The 24,772-nt window shown below is 47.9% G+C and overlaps 1 protein-coding gene across 5 annotated transcripts in view; it reads left to right on the forward strand.

Annotated features, from left to right (window-relative positions):
- Positions 1–24,772, forward strand: part of KPNA1 (karyopherin subunit alpha 1) — a 144,841-nt gene that overhangs the window by 26,420 nt on the left and 93,649 nt on the right. For all 5 annotated transcript variants that reach the window (XM_054042296.1, XM_054042263.1, XM_054042269.1 and 2 more), the window contains exons 5-6: positions 7,730–7,824; positions 24,457–24,588. In XM_054042296.1, coding sequence (XP_053898271.1) covers positions 7,730–7,824; positions 24,457–24,588 — 227 coding nt within the window. The remainder of the gene's footprint in view (positions 1–7,729; positions 7,825–24,456; positions 24,589–24,772) is intronic.

Genomic DNA, 24,772 nt, shown 5'->3' on the forward strand with positions numbered 1-24,772 from the left:
TTCACTTAATCTGCACCTTATTTCCCATTTGAATTTGCCAAGCTTTAACGTTTAACCAGTGACTCTTGTTATGCCTTTGTCAGGTAGATTAAAGATCCCTCTACTCTCACATATTTTCTCCTCAATTATAGTCCATGATGATATCACTTCTTACATTTCTTCAATAAACTAGGTAGTGGTCACTGATGGAGCTGTCTAAGAGATACCATAGGCAACACAGGTTCTTCTTCGAGTGATTGCTCAGGTGTATTCCACTATAGGTGTGCGTGCTCGCCACGTGTACCGGTGCCGGAAGTTTTTCCCTTAGTAGTATCCATAGTGGGGGAGCACCGCTGCGACCCCTGGAGTGGCGACGATATATCGCGCCATAAAGGGGGCTGCGTGCTCCCCCAACCCTCAGTTCCTTCTTGCCACCAGTGAAGGTAGTTGGAACTTGCTCCAGCGTTTATAGCCTTAGTGGTATCTAGTTCACTGAACTGTTTCTTTGCTGGACTTTTCTTTCGTTAGTGTCTGGCTCGGAGCATGCCCCGTGGCCCAGGCTTCAAGTTGTATATGACTCTTGTCACAACTCTATGCCCAGAAGCGATCCACACACTCAGTGTCTTCGCTGTCTGGGCGAGGCTCACATTAGTGAGCATTGTAAGATTTGCCACTCCTTCAAGCCTCAGACAAAGCGGGAGTGTGAAATCCGACTCCGCGCTTTGCTAATGGAGTCGGCACTGGCCCTGGCACCGGCGCGTCGACCCGGCACCACGTCTTTGGTGCGCAGCGAGGCACCGTCGTCGACTTGGCACTGCTCTCCCAGTAAGAAGCAAGGGAAGACTCAGCGGCGCTGAGAGAAGGAGAGGGGTGAGGCCAGACCCGAGTTGGGCAGCCCACGATCCCCGTCGGGACAGAGACCTCCGACTCGTACTGAGCAGAGTACTCCGGTCCTGTCTGCGCGAGCCTCGCCTGAAGTGTGCATGCCTTCGACGCCAGAGGCAGTTCAGGCCGTGACATCCTAGCCCTTCCAGTGCCGGGAGCACCGCTTCAGTCGGGCCCCCAGTCCCGTGGAAAGCCACCTTTGGGCGCCCATCAGCCCTCCCCAGAGGTATCGGAGGTCAAGGTACCTTCCAGGGTCGAGGTGCCGAGCAGAGGCCCGCATCGTACGTCAACTCCGTGTGCCAGCTCTTCTGCGAGCGAGTCCCACTCCTCTGGTCTCGAGCGCTGTAGAGTAGGTGACAAGAAGCGACACCGTTCTTCCTTGAGTCAGTCTGAGAGGAACAGCTCCCGATGCCGTCGGCACCGGCGCTCGTATTCCAGCGCCCGCCGTCACAGAGGCCGTGCTCCCAGTCGTTCCCGAGAGTCCCTGGCACCGAGGCGCCGTGGCCACAGACTCCGCAGGGAATCCAGAGACAGCTCCTCAGACATCTGCCTCTCGACTTCATCCAGGTCGAAGTCTCGGGGCAGGAGCCGTCACGACAGAGACTGTTCCATTCGTTCCTACGGCACTGTGCGCTCCTCCAGGACTTTGGCGTTGGCATGCAGCCGTCTCTTCCCGGGCCGCACTGCACTGCAGGAGCAACCAGCTCTGCCTGCGCTCCAGGCGTCCCAGTTCCATGCCGTTCCCTGGCAAGGACAATGGTGCCAGTGGGTACCGTGGCCTCAGGCACCCTCACAGCTGGGACCTTGCTCCGTGGTGGGAGCCTCTCAAGACCGCCTTGTGTCGCCTCCCCGGGACCGGGATGGTGCTGCGGACGCCGAACAACCGGCACCGACCCCGGGACATGACCTGGACGTCGAGCTTACAATGCTGTTGGTGGCTGAGGGCACCGCACCATCTGCCTCTTCGGCGCCGGGCGATTCAGTTGCGGTACCGCCTCCCTCTTCTCAAGAGGACTTCAGGGCGCACCAAGAGCTGCGGTGAGTGGCAGCAAATCTTGAGCTCCGGGCCGAGGAGATGGAGGAGCCCTCCGACACCTTGTTTAATGTCCTCGTCTCCTTGATACCGGGGTGGGTGGCCCTCCCATTCCATCAGGGGGTGGTCAACATCACCTCTGGCAGACTCCGGCCTCTCTTGGCCCCATTTCCAAGAAGGCCCAAAGGAAGTATTTCGTCCCCGCAAGGGGTCACTAGTACCTATACACCCACCCGGCTCCGAACTCTTTGGTGGTAGTCGGTCCATCACCATGAGCGGAACGGCCAGCCTGCTCCCATACCAAAGGACAAGGACTTGATACCTTTGGGAAAAAGGTTTATTCGTCTGCCAGTTTCCAGCTCAGAGTGGCCAACCACCAGGCACTGCTGAGTTGTTATGAGTTTAATCTCTGGGGATCCCTCCCCAAGTTCGAACCCCTTCTTCAAGACAAGGACAAGAAGGAGTTCTGGGCTCTGGTTGAAGAGGGTGCGTCGGCGGCCAAAGCAGCTCTCCAGGCGGCTTCGGACGCGGCGGGGACAGCCGCTCGGTCAATGGCTTCGGTGGTCTCCATGCGAAGGGCATCGTGGCTCTCGCTTTCGGGGCTGTCCATGTAGTCCCAATCGATAATGCAGGACCTGATGTTTGATGGCAAAGCGTTATTTGCGGACCAGACAGATACCCATCTGCATGGGATGAAGGACTCCTGCACCACCCTGCAGACACTGGGCCTCTATGTCCCACCTTCTAAGGACAAGCCCAGGCCTCAAACCTCTGCTCCTCCGGCTTGGGGCAGATACGAAACCCCGCCTAAGCGGCATAGAGACCAAAGGCGTCGGGCCCAATGCCAATCCCGTTCGGCCCCAAGGCCCGGGCCCTCGAAGGCCAAGAGGCCGGGGAAACGGCGTTTTTGACTTGTTGAGGGGGGTCACCAGACCTGTTGCCAGTGTACCCCCCACCCCCCAGTAATAAAGTTGCGTTTTATCAACCGTTTATAGGTTTTCCGACTGCAGTGGTCCCGTATAACGTCGGACCAATGGGTCCTCAGCACCATCTCCCAAGGGTACAGATTGCAGTTTGTTTCAACCCCTCCCCCAACCATCCCCCGTCCCAGGAGCTGTCCGGGGACCTGGAGCATACCCTCCTCCTCCGCCAGGAGGTAGACCGCCTCCTCTCCCTCGGAACTGTGGAGAGAGTATCTTGGGAATTTCAGGGCAAGGGATTTTACTCCAGGTATTTCCTCATCCCGAAGGCGAAGGGCAGGCTTTGGTCCATACTCGACCTGTGGAATCTCAACCAGTTCCTGGTTCGTTGCAAATTCCGCATGGTGTCCCTGGCCTCTATTATTCCATCCCTAGACCAGGGGGATTGGTTTGCGGCACTGGACCTCCAGGATGCGTACTTCCACATCCACATTTTGGAGGGTCACAGGCGTTTCCTCCATTTCCTGGTGGGTCAGGACCACTTCCAGTTTACGGTCCTCCCCTTTAGCCTCTCTACTGCCCCCAGAGTATTTAAAGTGTATGGCGGTGGTGGCGGCCCACCTCAGGAGAAAAGGGCTGTAGATCTTCCCCTACCTCGACGACTGGCTGCTCAAGGGTCGGTCTCGGTCTTTGGTGCAGCAGCAGATGAATTTCCTGCTGGACACCTGCGCAGCTCTAGGCCTACTGGTAAACGAGGAGAAATCCACGTTAATCCCAGTTCAGCGCATAAGGTTTAAAGGGGCGCTGTTAGATTCCTGGGTGGCCACGGCTTCCGTCCCACGGGACAGATTCGAGACGCTCAGGGCTCTCAGCGCCTCGGTCACGGCCTTTCCGGTAACCATGGCACGGGTGTGCCTTCAAATCCTAGGCCACATGGCAGCATGCACTTATGTGGTGCGACATGCCAGGCTCCAGATGAGGCCCCTTCAGCTTTGTCTGGCCTCCCGGTACTCCCAGGCCAAGGACGGCCTGGACAAGGTCGTCACGGTGCCGCCAACGGTGGTGACAGACCTCCAATGGTGGTCCCTCCCAAGCAACATGCTCCGGGGTATCCCCTTCCAAGAGTCCCCTCCCTCACTAGATCTATTGTCCGATGCCTCGGACCTGGGTTGGGGAGCCCACGTGGGGGACTTCGGGACCCAGGGTATGTGATCACCCGAGGAACTGACCCTGCACATAAACGTCAGGGTGCTCAGGGCCGTATGCCTGGCGTGCGTGGCCTTTTGCAACCACATACAAGTGAAGGTGGTCAGAGTCCTCGCAGACAACACGACCGCCATGTATTATGTCAACAAGTAGGGGGGCACGTGTTCCCGGGCTTGATGCCAGGAAGCCCAGCTCCTGTGGGAATTCTGTGTAGCCCATGACATACTCCTGTGGGCCTTTTACCTGCCCAGCAAGAGCAACACGCTTGCGGGCCACCTGAGAAGGGTGTTCTCCCAACATCATGAGTGGTCCCTGCACAAGGAGATGGCCAGGTGGATCTTCCTACTATGGGGCACTCCCCAGGTAGACCTGTTCGCCACCGCCCAGAATCGCTTGTACCTACGATTCTGCTCCAGGGTGGGAGAGGGTGATGGGGTGATATCGGACGCGTTCCTGATCCCATGGTCGGGGCCCCTGGTTTACGCCTTCCCGCCCTTCCTCGTAATTGGCAGGGTCCTACAGAAGGTGAAGTCAGACGGGGCGAGGGTTATCTTCATAGCCCCGGATTGGGCCCGTCAACATTGGTACGGGACCCTACTGCAACTCTTAGCGGCCCCCCCCTCGCAGACTGTTGCTCCACCTGGACCTCCTCTCCCAGGAGGACGGTCGTCTCCTCCATCCCAACCTAGCCGCGCTCCACCTGACAGCGTGGCTGCTCCATGGTTAAATGAGGAAGGGAGGTGTTCTGAGGATGTGAGAAGGGTCCTGCTGGAAAGTAGGAAGCCCTCCACGCGTCGAACCTACCTGGCTAAGTGGTATAGATTCTCTGGGTGGGCGAGGGATAGAGGTTCTCCCTCTTCCGCGTCTATCCAGCTTGTCCTCGATTACCTCCTGTCCCTTAGGACCCAAGGGCTGGCACCCTCCTCCATCAGGGTGCACTGGCGGCCATTTCGGCTTTCCATCCCCCGGTGCAGGGCCTGTCTGTGTTTTCACATCAAATGACGGTCCGGTTTCTGAAAGGGTTAGATCGGGCATTCCCTTACGCCAGGCCCCCGGTCCCGCTCTGGGACCTGAACCTAGTGCTCTCCCGCCTCACAGGGCCTCCTTTTGAGCCATTGGCCACGTGTTTGTGGTCCCACTTGTCATGGAAGTTGGCGTTCTTAGTGGCTATCACCTCAGCCCATCGGGTTTCGGAGCTCAGGGCCCTGACCTCTGAGCCGCCGTATATGGTCTTCCATAAGGACAAGGTGCAGCTCCGCCCGCACCCTGCCTTTTTGACGAAGGTAGTCTCGGCTTTTCATATGGATCAGGACATTTTCCTCCCGGTCCTTTGCCCTAAGCCCCATTCCTCCAATGAGGAACTCTGCCTGCACATGTTAGACGTGCGCAGAGTGCTGGCCTTCTACCTGGACAGAACCAGGCCATTTAGGAAGTCTTCCCAGCTGTTCATTGCGTCGGCCGAGCGCTTGAGGGGACGACCGGTGTCCACTCAGCGGATTTCCCGCTGGATCACCTCATGCATTCGCACCCGTTACGACCTGGCAGAGATTCCCCCGCCTCCTATTGTGAAGGCTCATTTGACGAGAGCCCAGGCCTTGTCAGCGGCCTATGTGGCTCATGTCCCTATTCAGGACATCTGTAGGGCTGCTACGTGGTCCTCTGTCCACACCTTTTCACTGCACTATGCAATCGTCTCCCAAACGAGGGATGACGCCGGGTTTGGTAGGGCGGTGCTCCGCCCGGGTAACCCTTAAAACTTAAACTTCTACCCGCCTCCATCAGGTATAGCTTGGAGTCAGCTATAGTGGAATACACATGAGCAATCATTCGAAGAAGAAAGGACAGTTACCTGTTCCGTAACTGGCGTTCTTCGAGATGTGTTGCTCAGGCGTATTCCACGTCCCACCCTCCTTCCCCTCTGTCGGAGTTGTCTAGCAAGAAGGAACTGAGGGAGGGGAGAGCACGCAGTCCTCTTTATGGCGCGATATATCGTCGCCACTCCAGGGGTCGCAGCGGTGCTCCCCCACTACAGATACTGCTAAGGGAAAAACTGGCACTGGTGCACATGGCGAGCATGCACACCTATAGTGGAATACACCTGAGCAACACATCTCGAAGAACGCCAGTTACGGAACAGGTAACTGTCCTTTTTGGGGATGTTTTGTAACTGTTGGGAAAGTCTGAACTTGGCACATGAATTGAAGTTCTGGTTTTGATTATAGTTCTGTTGGTTTTCAGCATAGAGCAGGGGTGGGCAAACTTTTTGGCTTGAGGGCCACACCGGGGATCCAAATCTGTTTGGAGGGCAGGGTAGGGAAGTCTGTGCCTCCCCAAACAGCCTGGTCCCTGCCCTCTATCCGCCCCCTTCCACTTCCTGCCCCCTGACTGCCCCTCTCAGAACCCCTGACCCGTCCAACATCCCTCCCCCTCTCCTTGTCCCCTGACTGCTCCCTCCTGGGAGAATCTAGAAATAAAGAATGTAGATCACCCTTAGAAGATGGAATCCTGGAATAAAGTGACAGTGAAAAGGACTTGGGGATAATGGTAGATAACCAGTTGAATATGAGCTCCGGATATGATACTTTATCTACGAGGGCAAACATGATTCTTGGATTTGTAAGAAGTAAAATGTCAAGTAGGAGTAGGGAAGTGTTATTACCTCTGTACGTGGCATTAGACTATTGCTATAGAATAGTCTGTCCGCTTCTGGTGTCAACACTTCAAAATGGATGTTGAAAAACTGGAAAAGATTCAGAAGGTGCTACAGGAATGATCTGAGATCTGGAATACCTGCCTTATCATGAGAGACTTAAGAAACTTAATCTGTTTTAGTTTATCCAAGAGAAAGTTAAATGACTTGACTGTGGGCTAAAAGTGCCTCATGGAGAAGAGATTTCTGATAGTAGATGGCTCTTTATGCATTTTCTGCTAAATGAATGAGATCCAATGGTTGAAAACTAAAGCTAGATAAATTTAGTCTAAAAATAAGGTGCAATATTTCAAATTAGTGTGATCAACCATTGGAACAACTTTCTTATGGGTGAGGTGGATGCTTCATCACTTAAAGTCTTTTAATGAAAAGACCAGATATTTTCTAAAAGATAAACTAAAGGGCAAAAAAGTTATGGTCTTGACGCAGAAATTCCTGTGGGAGGTTTTATGGCCTGTATTATTCAGGAAGTCAGACTCAGTGATTGTAATGGTCCCTTGTGGCCTATAATCTATGACTATTAAATGAAGAGGAGATGGTTTGGGCTGTTTTATCCTCACAACAACAACAAACCTTTGGACCTAGGCGATGTTTGTGTGGCTCAAACATGCTGCTTTCTGGAAAATTGTAAGACAGCTGCTCCACATGCACATGTGTCAGAGGCCGTAGTCTTTCTTTTTCATAAATGAGCCTGTTGGTTTTATGAATTGGCTTCTTTTCCTGTGTGTGTGTGTGTGTGTGTGTGTGTCTGTATGTATGTATGTATATATGTATGTATGTTTTCTCCCCAACCCATCCCCAGAATCATGGTGCTGGAATCCACTTTCTATGGCAGATGTAAATCCCTGTCCTTGATATGGGCAAAGTAATGTTGGTGTAAAATGTAATTTTCTTTGACAAAGAGATAAATTAACATAATGGGATTTTGGTGTAGTCACTTGGGAATTTCTATGCAAAGAGATTCTTGTATCTAATTTCACATTCTATTTTAAACAGAGCCTAATCCACCAATAGATGAAGTGATCAGCACACCAGGAGTGGTGGCCAGGTTTGTGGAGTTCCTCAAACGAAAAGAAAATTGTACATTACAGGTGCACAATATTTCTCCCCCCACCCCCTATTTTATGAATGGAATTGGTGATCATGAAAATTAATGTCGGGATGTTAGTAGCTAAAAGCAGGTACACATTAAGCAAGCCACCACCTTCCTCCCAGGCTATGACAATGAAACTGAATCTTAACTCAAAGGACTCCTGCGATTTCAGCTTTAGGCCTCGGAGAAGAGGCTGAGTATGTCAGGTCATAGTATGGTGGCTAGGATGGGACCACCACATTGACTTTCTTCTGTATCAGAAGCAGGATTTGAATGCCAGCCTGGAAAGGTGAAATACCAGTGAACTATCCCACATTGTCTTGTTTCTCCTTTGTGTGATTGCACATGTCCATTCCACTTCAGGTATGTGCATGCCCAATGCACCAGAGTTTCTTTGGTATGACCTGCCAAGGTGATGCATGCATCTTCTGCTGCCTCGTGTTGCTCCATAATCGTATACAGTGCGGAGCCACCCTAGGTCCCTCTGATTTCCTTCTTACCACTTGTGATCAGTAGTTGGAGCATGTCAGCTTGCTTCTGCAAGATTTCATCCCTTACAGGGAATGTCTTATCCTTCTGTAAATAGTTAATGGTACTTGTTTGATAGTTAGAAAAATAACAAATGAAATTTATATTAATTTTTCTTTTCCTTTGGTATTGGTTCACTATTGTTACGGGGTGCCAGAGCCCAGTACCAAGATATGGCTTGGTCTCCAGTGTTTAAACCTTGTGCTGGCTGCAAAAAATTGAAGCTGGTGAGTGACCCTCATTTAGAGACTGCTGCCAAATTTGCAGAGACTTTAAGCCTTGGATGAACAAAAACAGAGGCAAGATTACACCACATCTTTATGAAGGCCTCCCTGCATCAGCCTTCTGAGTCTTCCCTCTTGGGGCTTGCACTGAGTACTTCAGCATAAGTTGAGAATTGCTCCACTGGACATTGCCTTGGAATGCCTGCACCAATCCCCTTCCCTGGTGACAAAGAAGAAGCACAAGAGGTTGGAATAACCCAAGTTGCTGAGACTTAGCTCCACTAAATGATTGAAGTCCCTGGTAAGTACTCAGGAGGACAGGGAGTATGTCCTCTGGCAAGAGATGCTCTCTGGTACCAATCTCTTTGAATACTTCTGTGCAACAACATCAGCAGCAAGAAAGCCTCTTGGTACCGATGATACTGGAGGCCTACGCAGCAGCGCAAGATCTACTCTGCCTTTCAGTACCCGACTACCCCGTGGTACAGGAGATACTTTGGTACCAGGTGAGCTATCTTCAGGACCTGGGGATGGACTTACCTCAGGCTTGTGGTCAGTCCTTGGTACATTGAGCATCCAATGTTTTCTTAACCGGTGCCATTTAGGAGTGAACCTACTCTGGTACTGATATCCCTGTTACTGCTATATCAGGAATGGCACCCATAGACTTTGGCACTGCTTGATGTAGTGCACTACCATGGTCAGCTGACTCAGGGTCGTCCTCAGAGTCGGAGTTAAATTCTTGTGCCTTTCCCTTCTGAGATAGACGATGACACTCCCCTTTTCATTGAGGGAGTTTCGTTACTGGTGCCTATTGCATGTCCCAAGACAGTCTAGATTAGGGGAACCTTGGAGCACTCATGGCTGTGGTCCTGTGCCATATCCATAGCCCTATTGGAACCCTTGGGGCATGCCTCCTGCTTCCAGATCTTCCCTTTTTAGATCTACTGCCAGGCGGCATGCTAACTCACGTGATGAGGTCCAGGAGTATGTCTTCGGTACTGAGCAAAACACTGTAAGCCTCTGAGCTATGAAACATCCACTCGCTACGATGCAGGAGGATCAGTCTAAGCCTCCTTTGCATTTCTCTTTGTCATTGCCTGATGAGATTGTTGCTCCTGGAGATACATCACTAGTCTAAGATGACTACAGGGCTTAGTGAGACCTTTTAAAGAGAGTAGCTACATCTCTTGATATCCCTGTTGAGGTAGTCCAGGAGAGTCCTCATGGACTTGTGGACATTTTGGAGTTAGCAGGGCATTCTAGAGTCTCTCTCCCGATCAACGAGGCCATCCTAGAGCCTATAAGATCCTTGTGGCGTATGCCATCCTTGCTGCCTCCAACAGTCGAGAACAAAAAGAAGGTACTATGTCCTTTCTCAAGACTATGAGCATCCCGCGTCAGGTTCCTTGGTGTCTTGGCAGTAAATGAGTGTGTCAGGGTTGTCCTTCTTCTACCCCAAAGGACAAAGATGCAAAGAAATTTGACATTTTTGGTAGGAAAATATATTCCATGTTTGGTCTACAATTTCACATTGCTAACCAACAAGCATTGTTGGCCAGATATGACTTCTCTGTCTGGGATAATATGCGGCAGTTCTTAGATAAGTTGTCAAAAGATGCGAGACAAGAATTCCAGGCTCTGTTAGACTAAGGGCAAGCTGGTGGCTCGGACCTCTCTGCAAGCATCCTTAGGGCAGATTTAGTGGCTAAAGCCATGGCATCTGCAGTATCTATGCACAGATGTTTATGGCTTCAGTCCTTGGGTTTTCCACAGGAGGTCCAGCAGAGGATACAGGCTTTCCCCTCTGAAGGTCCTACATTCTTGTAGAAGCTAGATGAGATGCTCCACAGTCTTAAAATTTGAGGACCGCATTGAAATTATTGAGAATTTACATACCATTCCTTAAAAGAAAGCATTTCCACCCTTAGTTTCTACAGATACCTGCCTTTCCCACTGAGACCGCCTGTCCAATCTAGCAAACAAAGAGAGAACCACGGGAGAAGACCAATCCCTTATCAGTTTTCTTCTTCGGCAGATTCTTCCAGACAATCAGGGAAACCCAAACTGTCTGTTGAATGGTCTTGTCAAGCACAGAGTACCAGATCACATCGTTCAAGTTTCTCCTTTCTCTTATTTTTTCCAGCAGGGTTTCCTGCTTCCTATTTGCTTGCTCCCATATTACCACAGATGCTGAGTCCTAAGTAGTGAGGAATGGGGATACACCTGGCAGTATATTTCCATCTCTTCCTCCCTGACCGTCCCTCTTTAGGGACCATTGTCATGAGGGTGTCCTCCTCTGAGAAATGCTGTCTCTTCTCTGTTGGGAGCTCTAGAAGAGGTTATCACCCTCCCCGCACTGAGGGAAGGGTTTTTAATCATATTACTTCCTGATTCCAAAGGCAAAAAACGGTCTCAGGCTGTCCTCCATGGGAAGTTTGAACAAATATATAAAGGAAATAAGGTTTTGCATGGTTGCCCTGGCCACCATCATCCCCTCCCGGGATCCTGGTGACTGGTATGCTGCCCTTGACTTGAAGGACTTCTATTTCTATGTGGCAATCCATCCAAGCCTCCAGAAATTCCTAAGACTTTTGGTCAACAACATCTATTATGAGTTTACAGTTCTACGCTTTGACCTGTCTGCTGCCCCGCAAGTATTTACAAAATGCACAGCAGTGGTTGCAGGATTCCTAAGGAAACAAGGTGTGCAACTATTTCCTCACCTACATAACTGGCTGTTATGAGATCTATCCAGGGTCTGTTGCCTTTTTGGAGTTCGGATCTGTTGATTAATTAGGACTAGTCAGTCTTCTTCCAGTTCAGAGAACGAATTATAGGAGCAATCTTGGATTCTGCAGTAGCCAGGGCATTCCTGACAATGTTAAACATTTCCATAGATCTAAAAGCTCATCTGTTTACAACAGTAAAAAATTGCCTCAGTCTATTGGGACACATGACCTCCTGCATGTACGTGGTTCAACATGCCAGACTTCATCTCGAAGTTGCCAGGCTGGTTAAAGTCAGTTTGAGCTTGTCATGCAGTGACAATACCTGCAGGAGTACTCGCTCTCCATCTGATGGTCTGGATGCTCCATGGATAAGGCAGAGAGTTCAGGGAATGTGCAAAACACCTTCTACTAGATAAACTTATATGTTGAAGTAGAAATGATTCTCCTTATGGTCAAAACAGAAGGGTGTTTCAGCAGTCCTGGCCTCTAGCCAACATGTTTTTTTCTCACCTGAAACAACAAGGCCTATTGATTAGTTTAATCAGAATTCACCTGGCAGCTATTTTTACTTTCCACCTCCAATTGCAGGCTGTTCAGTATTTTCTGATTCTGCCAGTCTGATTCTTAAAGGGTCTGGTTAGGTTATATCCCCACGTCATAGATCCCATTTCTTCCTGGGACTTAAATGTGGTGCTAAGTCAGTTGATGCGTCCTCCCTTTGAACCCATGGCTATTTGCTGCATCTCTCTATGAAAGTAGCATTTTTTGGCAGCTATTACCACTGTGGAAAGAGTGGTGGAGTTACGAGCTTTGATAGCTGAAACTCTTTGCACAGATTTTTATAAGGAAAAGTTATAGTTTCAGCCACATCTGAAATTCCTGACTGAAGTAATATCGTAATTCCACCTCAATCAAGCCATATATTTACCAACTTTCTTTCCTAAGTCCTATTTTCATAAGGATGAGGAGAGACGGCATACCTTGGGTGCTAGAAGGGCGTTGGCTTTTTACTTAGAATGAGGTCTTTCAGATCTTCATCACAGTTGTTTGTCCGTTGCAGACAAGATGATTTCATCCTGCATTATGTATGTGCATTGACATTGCTGATATACTCTCTCCAAGCAGAGTGGTAGTGCTCACTACAAAATCTCAGGCAGCTTCTGGAGCTTTTTTGGCTCAAGTGCCTATAGCAGATATTTGTAGAGTTGCAACTTGGTCATCGGTACCTACCTTTACAACTCATTATGCTATATCTCAGCAGTCCAGAGATGTTGCCAAGTTCAGATGAGTAGTTCTTCAGTCCTCGTTCAGGTAGACTTTGAAACCTACCTCTGGATTGAACTATTTGAGTCACCTGAAGTGGAATGACATGTGCAATCACATGAAGAAGACAATACGGTTACTGACCTGTTCTGTAGCTGTTGTTCTTCGAGATGTTGCACATGTCCATTCCATGACCTACCCTCTCACCTCTATATCAGTGTCTGTCCGGTAAGAAGGAACTGGGGAGACAGGGTCTGTGGTGGCTCCACCTATTATACCATTGTGTAGCAGTATGAGGCAGCAGAGAGTGCATACGCCACTCCGACAGGTATCACTGATTGAAAAATCTCTGTCTCTGGTGCACTGGGTGTGTGCACACCTGAAATGAAATGGACATGGGCAACACATCTCGAAGATCAACAGTTACAGAGCAGGTTAGTAACTGTTTTTATGCCAATCCAGAATGAAAAATTTAGACCTGAATATAGATAACTTCCAAGGTGACAAAGGTAGGAAATCTGTAACTTTTCTTGAGTTGGTTTTGGAAATGTGATTATGGTTTAGAATAGAAGTTAATCTCCTTGTCACAAGCCTATCCCTTGGGAATGCCTTTCACTTTTACTCTGGTTCATTGTAGCTGGAATTTTTTCCTGGCCAGTAGAAAATAGAGGGAAAGGAAGGAAATCTGGCCTAACCATACCAAATCTATACAGATTAATGGTAGTTTAATTTAATAAAATAAGTGGGTTAGAATAAATGTTCTTTCAAAATTCATAAAATAACAGGTACTTTTTCAGTGCAGTGTGCAGGTTAAACGCTGTCTTATGGAGTTCTTCAGTACAGGCCAGGGTTTCTTTCCTCTGTAATAGAAGGGTGTGATAAATTAGGATCTCTTCACACAATACTCTTGCACTAGGTGGCCTCCACTGTAATGGGAAACACTGCTGCTTCTTTGAGTAGTATCCTGATGGATGCGCCACTGTAGGTGTATCTGCGTCCCTCTGCTGCTGATCAGAGAATTTTGGTAGCAGTGTCCATTTGACCCGTGCATGTGCTGTCTTTCGCCCCTCTCCCCTTCTTCCCTGTGGTCTGTCATGAGGCTAACCAGCATTGCGCATGTGAACTCTTCTCAGTTCCATCTCAACTGCCCGTGGCTAGAGATGGAGCTTTAGCTGACTGTTAGTGGATCATTGCATTCTGTAGAATTACTAGTTGGTTCTCTAATCTTTTAGAGCTCCCTTTTCTTTTTTCACTTTTCACTTTTATTTATTTATATAGCTAAAAAACCGCCTTTATGTTAAACTTTGTTTTTCTTTGCCCTCCCCCCTTTCATGGACAGGGTATGTCTGGTTCACTGGGCTTCAAGAAGTGTCTCATTTGCAAAGAATCTATCCCAGTGACTGACTGACATTCACAGTGCGTCTGCTCCCTGAGAGAGAACCACATCCCACAGAAGTGTGGGTTTTGCCAACAATTGAAACCCAGATCCAGAGGGATAGAGAAATGAGACTCAAACTTCTCCTAATGGAAGTGGCCCTCCAGCCACCCTCGAAGCTGCGCCGAGACTCCTGATGGCGAGAATCCTCATCGCAACCCTCTACATCTAAGGGAGATGAGCTTAAAAAGTCAACCATGAGCCACTGTCACAAGACCTATATGAAAAGGCCTGTGAGTCCCCACAGCAAGCCCCGACCGAGCCGAAAAGTATCTCTGGCTCCCTTGGTATCGTTGGTACTGACAGAATTGAAGCCATCTAAATCTGGTACCAAGAGCTCACACAGTACTACCCTGACAGAACATGTTGGGCTACCTAAGGATGCAACAGGCACTGGCAAAGAATCATTGGTACTGCAAGAAAACTAGAGAATCCATCATAGGCAAGGCTCCTTCAGTGCAGACATCAACGTCGGTACCATTGTCGGCATGCCATGCACCAGTGGACCATGTGATCAACCACATCACCAACTCTTTCGGTGCATATGTCTCAGTACTGCCAAATGCTACTGGTACCGCTGACTGCAGCACTGTCGGACTTCCGGCACGCGACAGACCTTTTGTCTGACAAACTGGATTCAGCTCTGGTTGGTACCAGGGCCCCGCTGCCAAGTCCACCCAGAGCTCCAGACTTGCCAGTGACATCATGCCATGCACCCCATTTTTGAGTGCTGAGTCAGACAGTGAACAAGAGGACATAATCTCCCACCACTCCTCTCATGTACCCTACAGTACCCATTTCCAGCATGGACCTCAGCCGTACCACCCATCTGACCCCCAGCCTCCTTGATATGGGCTGCCATGGTACCAATCTCTCTGGGACCCTTCTAGGGTTGCCGACCCTTCTGGTTTTGCCAGGAGTCTCCTGGAATCAGGCCCTATCTCCCAGAGGCTACTGAAGCCAAACCGGGAGACTTTCGGTACTAAAAGTCCAGCAATGCAGCGGGGCTAAGGCAGTCTTCCTGCCTGCTCTGGCCCTGTGCCGCTCCCGGGAGTGGCCAGCATGTCCCTGCGGCCCCTGGAGAGGCCAGGGGGCTTTGCGCGCTGCCCTCACCCTGAGCGCTGACTCCACAGCTCCCATTGGCTGGGAACTGCAACTAATGGGAGCTGCGGGGGTGGCGCTTGCAGGAGCAGTGCGGGACCAGGGCAGGCAGGGAGCCTGCCTTTAGCCCTGTAGTGCTACCGCCCGAGGTAAGCGCCTCACAGACGGAGGCTGCACCCCGCACTCCCTTCTGCACCCCTACCCCAGCCCAGAGCCCCCTCCTGCACCCAAACTCCCTCCCAGAGCCCACACACCTTGCCCCCACCAACACGCCAAGCCCCTCGGCCCCAGCATGGTGAAAGTGAGATGAGGGTGGGGGAGAGCAAGCGACAGAGGGAGGCGGGGATGGAGTGAGTGGGGTGGGGTCTCGGGTAACGAGGAGTGGCAAGGGTGTTTGGGTTTGTGTGATTAGAGAATTGGCAACCCTAGGCCCTTCCCACCCTCTCAGTGGCCTTACTTGGGACCCTTGGCAGGCATATAGACACCGTGCCTCTCGTGGCTCTAGCTTGGCCTATCAGGAGCCCATGAGACCCCTCCTTCGGCTGCTGTGTCGAGGATGTCTGAGTCCCCTGAACAGTTAGGAGAGGAAAATTCAGATTCACCCTAGGCCAGGACCACTACCAGTACAGGATACTCCCTTTTGGCCTCTCATTCTCTCCCCCCCCCCCCCCCCCAAGTATTCTCCAAGGTCTTCTCTGTGATGGCAGCCTACCTACATTTCCAGGACATTATGGTTTACCTTACCTGAGTGAGTCTCCTCAGGGGGCATTCCTTCGTCGAAGCCCAGCGAGTTATCCATACCACTCTGGATCTATTCAAGAGTCTGGGCCTACAAATCCATGCACAAAAATCAACATTAATACTGATACAGAGACTAGAATTCATAGGAGCCAATCTCTACTCTGAGCGAGAGCGCTCCTCCCACAATACAGATTCCTCGGTCTCGCCACACTTATAAAGACAGTGCAATCTAGCCCTCAGATATCGGCCAGACATTGCCTTCAGCTTCTGGGGCACATCAGTGATAGCTCATGCCAGACTTTGCATGAAATGCCTCCAAGCATAGTTCAGTTCGGGTTGCAGACTGAACAAAGACAACATAGACAAACTACTATTGATGCTCACCAAAATCAAACCATTCATGAATTGGTGGAAAGACCCAATAAATGCCTGCACAGTGCTGTCTCGGCTCCACCCCAAGCCCCAGTTTGCAGCTCCCATTGGCTAGGAACCACAGCCAATGGGAGCTGCGGGGTGGTGCCTGCGGGCAGGGGTGGTGTCTGCGGGCGGAGGAAGCACGTGGAGCTAGGAGCTGAGGGAGTGGAACCCCTGTTGCCCTCCCAGGGAGGGCCCCCCCGGTAAGCACCGCCCTAGGCCCAGCCCTGAGCCCCCCTCCCAAACTCCTATGCCTGAGGTGCGGGGGGGCCCAACACTGCCCCAGCAGCAGTCAGTGCGACTGGCCCAGGGGCTGCCTGAGCTGCTCAGGCGGCTCCCAGGCCATCTGGGCCGCTGCAGAAGTTATGGAAATCCACAGAATCTGTGACCTCTGTGACAAACATGGAGCTGTAGTCCTGGTGGACAATATAGCGTGCAAGTACAGGCGAGTTTCATCTTACGCTGGGGTTACGTTCCGCTGTCAGCGTGTAAAGCAAAAATCGTGTATAGTCAGAATTACATTGAGTGTAATGGCGGGCGGAATAGCCCGCACTAAAGGTGCAGTATTTAAATTGTTTTTTTTTCTCTTTTGCCGACCGTGCAAAGCTGAATTTGTGCATGTTAAATGCGCGTAAGATGAGACTCGCCTGTATTACATAAACCATCAAGGAGGCGCCAGGTTGCCCTCTCTTTGTATGGAAACACTAAAGCTCTGGAACTGGTGCATTTCTCACAATGTTGCAATATGAGTGGCTTACCTACCAGGAGTACTCAACACAACAGTGGACAGTCTCAGCCACAAATTCCCACATGACCACGAGTGGGAGATAGACTCAGTGATACTCCATGACTTACTCCGACAACGGGGGACACTGATAATAGACTTCTTTGCTACTTACCAGAACAAGAAATGTACATAGTACTGCTCCAGAGCTGGCATCAGCCAGCAGTCCATGGGGGATGCTCTCCTTCTCTCATAGGAGAAGGGCCTTATTTATGCCTTTCCCCCATTCCCTCCATTGCTGAAAGTCTTGTTGAAAATAAAAAGAGAAAAAGCAAACATCATGCCGATTGCTTCCACCTGGCCAAGATAGTCATGGTACCCTTAGCTGGCACAACTGGTGCTGTGTCCACCAATGACTCTTCTTACTAATGACACCAACCACTTCTTACTCCCTCTCCCAGAATGAGAGATGTACTCTCCATCCCAACCTACAGATATTATGTCTCAAAACCTGGCTCTTTCATGGTTCCAGGACATAGAAACATCACGCTCTGAAGAGGTACAGGAAGTGATATTACACAACAGGAAAGTGACTACTTCTCGTACTTACCTACAGATGTGGACTAGATTCTGGATGTGATGCCAGTCCAAAAGAGTCACCCTGGATACAGTCACTCTACCTGTAGTCCTAGACTATTTGCTGAATTTCAAGAAATCAGGATTGTCTTAGCTAACTGAAAGTACACTTAGCAGCAATAGTGACCTTCCACCAGTAGGTAGAAGAGTACTCAATTTTTTCTCACAAACTATAAAGAGGTTTTTCAAGGCCATATCAAACTTCTTTCCACAATCTAGGCTTCCTACCCGACGATGGGATCCCAATCTACTATTAAAAGGACTGACTAGACCGCCCTTTGAACCCATGGCCACTTGTTCTTCACCTTTCCATGAAGATGGCATTCCTGATCGCCATTACCTTGGCAAGAAGGATAGAGAGAGAGCGGCCCTGATGGCGCATTCCCCCTTCCCAGTATTCTTTCCTGACCGTCACATTTAGACCACATCCAAAGTTCACCCCCAAAGTAACTTCCATATTTCACGTGAACCAACTCATTCATTTTCCAACCTTTTATCCCAAACCTCACCAGGATAATAGGGAAGCCATCTTCCATATGCTCAAGGTAAGGAGAGTTTTAGCCTTTTATTTGAACAGGACAAGAGTTTTTAGAAAATCTCCAAGACACTTTCTCTCCATCGTGGACAGGTCTAGAAGCCCACGATTTCAGCTCAAAGATTCTCTAAATGGGTCTTGGACTGTATCAAACTCTGTCAGATTCACAATTTAGCACTCCCATTTACAATCTGCACACATTCTGTGAGATCTGTCGCCTTCTCCAAGGGTATCCCTATATCAGAAATCTGCAGAGCAGCTACCTGAGCATCTGCACATACATTTTGCAGAACACTGACATCCTGGGGGACTCTGCTGCAGATACCAGATTCAGTGCCACGGTACTGTCATCCATCACAGACTCGACTCCAAAGCCCAAGCCTTCAGTGGAGGATACTGCTTGGGAGTCACCTACAGTGGAGCATTCATAGGGACATTACTTGAAGAAGAGAAGAAGTTACTCGCCCTGTGCAGTAACAATGGTTCTTTGAATTGTGTGTCCCTATGGGTGCTCCATGACTCACCTTCCTCCCCTCTACTTTGGAGTTCTCATCATACACTCTGCAGTAGAGATGGAACTGAGGAGGGTTCACCTGCACAATGCTGGTTAGCCTCGTGGCAGACCACGAGGGGGAGGCAGTGCATGCACGGGCTGAACGGGCGCTGCTACCAAAATTCTCCGCTCAGCAGCGCAGGGACGCAGATACACCTACAGTGGAGCATCCATAGGGACACACATCTCGAAGAACCATCATTACTGCACAAGGTGAATAACTTCTTCAGATTGGCATTTGTAATCTCCATGGACCACTTTTCTATATGTAAGATGAGAATAGGTGAAATAGTGCTTCATTTATGCATAGATGCAGTCCTCCACATCCTGACACGTTGTCAGTGCAGCCCTAAATTGGGCAAAATTTTGGCTCCCCTACTGTGCAAATTACATCTCCTGTGATTAAATCTATACTGAGCATTGAAGGGCAAAATGCAAACTAAATTAAGCCTCTAAATGTGTCAAACATCCCATGAACTGGGCTGTAGAGGGTAGAGATACTTCTTTTCCCTGTGGGGCATCAGGTGCCTCATGCTCTGTTACACCTGGAAAAAGAACGAGGAGTACTTGTGGCACCTTAGAGACTAACTAACAAATTTATTTGAGCATAAGCTTTTGTGGGCTAAGTGAGGACTGGCCTGTCTCCCAGGATCTGAGAGTGAGGGATCATCCTTCAGGATAGGTTGTAGATCCTTGATGATGTGCTGGAGAGGTTTTATTGGGGGCTGAAGGTGACGGCTAGTGGCGTTCTGTTACTTTCTTCGTTGGGCCTGTCCTGTAGTAGGTGACTTCTGGCTCTGTCAATGTTTCTTCACTTCAGCAGGTGGGTATTGTGGTTGTAAGAACGCTTGATAGCGATTTTATAGATGTTTGTCATCAAGGATCTACAGCCTAGCCTGAAGAACGACCCCTCACTCTCAGAGATCTTGGGAGACAGGCCAGTCCTCGCTTAAAGACAGCCCCCCAGCCTGAAGCAAATACTCACCAGCAACCACACAATAAAAACACTAACCCAGGAACCTATCCTTGCAACAAAGCCCATTGCCAATTCTGTCCACATATCTATTCAGGGAACACTATATTAGGACCTAATCACATCAGCCACGCTATCCGAGGCTCGTTCACCTGCACATCTACCAATGTGATATATGCCATCATGTGCCAGCAATGCCCCTCTGCCATGTACATTGGCCAAACCGGATAGTATCTATGCAAAAGAATAAATAGACACAAATCAGACATCAAGAATTATAACATTCAAAAACCAGTCGGAGAACACTTCAACCTCCCTGGTCACTGAATTACAGACCTAAAAGTCTCAATTATTCAACAACAAAACTTCAAAAACAGACTCCAATGAGAAACTGCAGAACTTGAATTAATTTGAAAATTGGACATCATTAAATTAGGCTTGAATAAAGACTGGGAGTAGATGAGTCATTACACAAACTAAAAACTATTTCCCCATGTTAATTCTCCCCCTACTGTTACTCACACCTTCTTGTCAACTGTTTGAAATGGGCCATCCTGATTATTACTACAAAAGTTTTTTTTCTCCTGATGATAATAGCCCACCTTAATCAATTAGTCTCATTAGAGTTGGTATGGCAACACCCATTTTTTCATGTTCTCTGTATATCTATATCTATCTTCCTACTATATTTGCCACTGCATGCATCTGATGAAGTGGGTTTTAGCCGACGAAAGCTTATGCTCAAATAAATTTGTTAGTCTCTAAGGTGCCACAAGTACTCATTCTTTTTGCTGATACAAACTAACATGGCTACCACTCTGAAACCTATTACACCTGAGTTATTCCTCCTCCTCTTCTGAGCAAGGAGCTCTTTTCTTCCTCCCCTCCCCAGAAAAATAACCAAAAATACAGGAAGACTTCCCTCTAGCTTCACAATGTAGTTACTAGCAAGAGAAGCTGTTCAGATAAATGATTGCCTCACTTGAAGAAACAGGAGGTTTCCCTATGCCTCTCTGTCTCCAGGCAAGAGCTTTTTCCATTATTTTAATTTTTTTTTCGTCTTCTTGATGCCCCCAGTTGGCAGAGGGTTTTTGAGAATAGGAGTCTGCCAGACATTACCTGTTTTGTCCTCGTTCACAGTGTAGCAGATCCAGCTAAGATCAAAGGGGCTTCTGCTTGCAGCCCAGCTGTACAATAATGCACTGCCTCTCCCACTCTGCACTCATGTGGTAGGCAAACTTTCAACTGTTTGGAATAGAAATTTGGGACAGCTTTGCAGAATATCCAAGCCAATAGCTCCTTGTTACTCAGTGCCCTCCGCCAAGGTGAAACCTGGCAACAAGGGCTGACTCAAACAGCAGCAACTTAGCAGGCAAGCTTTTAGTTGCTTGGAGTGGAAATTAAGTAGCAGGAGCTGGTATTTTGAAAAAAACAAACTGGGATGAATTATGGTATCCAGGAGTTGCAAACCACTGTGCAGGATGCCCTATCGATTTCAGCCTGCCATAGTAACCAGGTGTGTTGCCCCAGAAAGGGTATGTCTACACAGTAAAGAAAAACCCATGGCTGGCCTATGCCAGCTGACTTGGGCTGCGGGGCTGTTTCATTGCTGTTTGGAATTCTGGGCTCGGGCTGGAGCCCAAGCTCTTGGACCCTCCCATCCCGCAGGGTTCCAGAGCTCAGGTTCCAGCCAGAGCCCGGAAGTCTACACAGCAAAGAAACAGCCCCGCAGCCCAAGCCCTGCAAGCCCAAGTCGGCTGGCACAGACCCACCGTGGGTCTTTTTTTTGTTGTGTAGACATAGCCAAAGAGCCTTAGCTAGTCCTTGTTGGTATCTTGAACTCTCTCCTCCAGTTTAAAAGAAACAAACAAAAACAACCCCACACTCGAATGGCTCCATTCCCCATATTTAGTACCAATTACCATTACATCAGGGAAGGCTGAGGGTTATGTGCACAGATATTTGTTCCCCAGACATCTCCTTCACAAGTGGGTTTATGCAGCATGGCCTAGCCTGCCATTTCTCCATATTTGAATCACTCCTCTCATTGGTTTTGACTCAGAGTCAGCAGAGCAGTCTGGACTATACTGCCAGCCTGCTGATGACAGTTAACCCTCTGTTCCCCTGGCACCCTAACTGGGATGAGGGGGATGTATCTGTGTGGCCTAATCTAGTCCTCCATTTTACGATTGCTTTCTCTGTTTTTTATTTTTCATAATATGCAGCAAAGTGACCTAGCCCACACTGCTAATCTGTCAGTACCAATAGATCTTTTGTTTTCTGTTTGGCCTCTCATAGGTCAGTGTAGTCTAATCCAGACTGCCTTCTTACCATACCTGCTGATTGCTTTTCTTAACAATCAGCCTAGCCAATACTGTCAGCCTGCATGTGCCAGTAGACCACCAAAACAGTTGAACTATTCAGGTTGAGGTGCATCTGCTTCCACTTCCCCTTCATGCCAGATCAGCCTACCCTGCCATCTTATTGAATCTGACAGCAGCTTTCATCGAAGTGCTATTGCTGAGTGTCTAGTTCTTATGCCATCAACCTGACAGCTTCAGAGGACTATGCATCTGCACTAAAATGTCAGCATCAAGGGAGGAGAGTGCGCCATTTTGTTGCAAGATGTAAAACCAATTCAGCAAAGCTTTAAAGCACACACAGCATTATTTCACGAGATTCCAGCATGAATGCTCATGCCCAACTCTGGTCTTCATCATTGCTATCATCCCCTACATTTTTTAAGATTTTTTGTTTGTTTGCGAGGAGTAGGGGGGTGGTATGAGGGAGAGCATTCCTGTTTCTTCTGGAGGCAAATCATAGACTGTGACACTAGCAATAGATGTAGCTATCTACCAAATTCTTTTCTATAGAAAGATGGAAAATCTTGGGATTCCCTCATACCAATGGTTCTGGCTTTGCTGTAAGTCTTTTCAATTTTGTTCTACAATAAGTGAATAAGTAAAAGTACTTTGCCAGGAGATTGCTTAATCATTCATAATGTTTATTAGTCAGGCCATATAACTTCTCAGTTTATGCATTTGGTGGTGGAATTGGAGAGGCTATCAGTGCTCTGAGCAGCTCCACTTGATGGCTGTACATTGTAAAGCTAGAGGGTGTGTGTGTATGTGTCTTTTTGTTTTTTAAAAAAGAGGAGAGTCTGTGCTTGGAAGATGAAGAAAAATAACCCAATTATAATAGATCATGGAGCATCAGGTGCCTGCTTCAGAGAAGAAAAATGACAGGAATGTAAATAAATTTTAATCGGAACTGTCTCTTTTTAAAGAAATTATCCTCCCCTGTTCTGTGAACTCTTCTTGTTGCTTCCTAGTTCACTGAAGATATCTATTGCAGTCTGACAAATACCAGAAGCCTCATTGCAGCCTATCCTGTTTGTTGCATCACAGAATAATGAACATTTATTTGAAAAAAGTTGCAAATGCAAATTATTAACAAAGTTAAAAATTGCAGTTTGAAAACAGACCTTCCTCTTACTTGCTGAGCCCTGATTTTATCCCCTTAAGGTTCTGAGTATGCCTTTACTATATTTGATTTAATCATTAATTCCAGTGTGCAGGTTAGTGACTGTTGCAGGATAGATATGTAGTCTTGAAGTCATGAATAGTAGTATTGGCAAGCAAATTAACCTTTTAAAGAGATATTGTTGAATAAAGAATAATTTATATATTTAAAAATTCATTACTAATGTTAAAATTGGAACAATTTATAATGTCTAGTTTACTTTTCAGCTATTGATGCTGTTTCCTTTTTTGCATTTCAACTATAATTCTTTGGTTGTACTGTAAATTGGTTTCTAGATAATCTTATTTTGACTCATGCGCTAGCACATTGTAGCAATATTTAGCTTTTCATATGACTTTGGGAATCAAATCAAATTGTGGTGGGTGGGATGTTTCCATTGACACAGTAAACATTTCTGATAAAATATGTTTTACCAAACCATAGATTTTAATAAATAATGACATTGTTTTTATTTAAAATATTTGTAATTTTTAAATAATTATGTGAATTTTGTTAATTCAAGATCTTAATTTAACTAAAAGTAAGTGTAAGTGTGTGTGTGTGTGTGTGTGTGTGTGTGTGTTTTAAATAAATACATCATGCACTAATAAATCCTAACAGTGATACAGAACACAGGGGTAACTAAAGAAATATTATACTCCTTATTGTAGAATAATATCAGGTCGTAATTAGAAGGAAACACCATGGAAAGAGGTTAGGAAAATCTTAATATTCGTTCCTAATAGATTCTAAAATGACACCCCTTTCTTCCATGTATCAATAAGCTTGTGTCAAGCAGACTATTTATCCATCTCTGGTTCTGAGTGCGTGTTCGGGTAGATGGCTGACCAGTGCATTGGACGGGGAGACTTGAGAGGCTTTGAGAATTATTCCTGTGTGAAAACTCATATATAAGGATTCCATTCTTGCATATACGTCTGTTTGGCAAAGAGGAAAGGGAATGGAACAAAGTAAAAGCTTCTGTGGAACTTCATAACAAAAATAAATGGTGGCTGAGATGCCATGGAAAATTTGATATTGTTTCTGTAAATCATCTCTCATATTAATATCTTTAAATTACATCCCTATTCTTGAAAATGTTTGCAAATTTAGCCCAGTTAATTTGTTTAGTTACACGATAATTTTCTGTAATGTTTATTTTTTTATAGAAGATGTTTACACTTCCTGCTACTTGTGTATGCTACTGAATGCTGCTAGTGAATGTTGCCCCCTGTATTTTATGTTCTAGTTTGAAGCTGCTTGGGTGCTGACAAACATTGCCTCTGGAAATTCCCATCAGACTCGGATTGTGATTCAAGCAGGAGCTGTCCCTATCTTCATAGAGCTTCTCAGCTCAGAGTTTGAAGATGTACAGGAGCAGGTAAAAAACAACAGTGATATCTTTGAGTCTTCCTAGACAAGGGAGCAGGAGCTAACCTAGCAAGAGTATCAGATGTTTCTGGAGGGAGGGATGAATTGGGAAGAGAGTTCTGTATAATTGCCTGTCTCTGTGATAGATGTGGTAACTTGCTAGCATATGCAGTTGTGACTGCCCCTCTTACTTT

The sequence above is a fragment of the Malaclemys terrapin genome, chromosome 1, assembly GCF_027887155.1.
Source record: "Malaclemys terrapin pileata isolate rMalTer1 chromosome 1, rMalTer1.hap1, whole genome shotgun sequence".
Taxonomy (NCBI): Eukaryota; Metazoa; Chordata; order Testudines; family Emydidae; genus Malaclemys; species Malaclemys terrapin.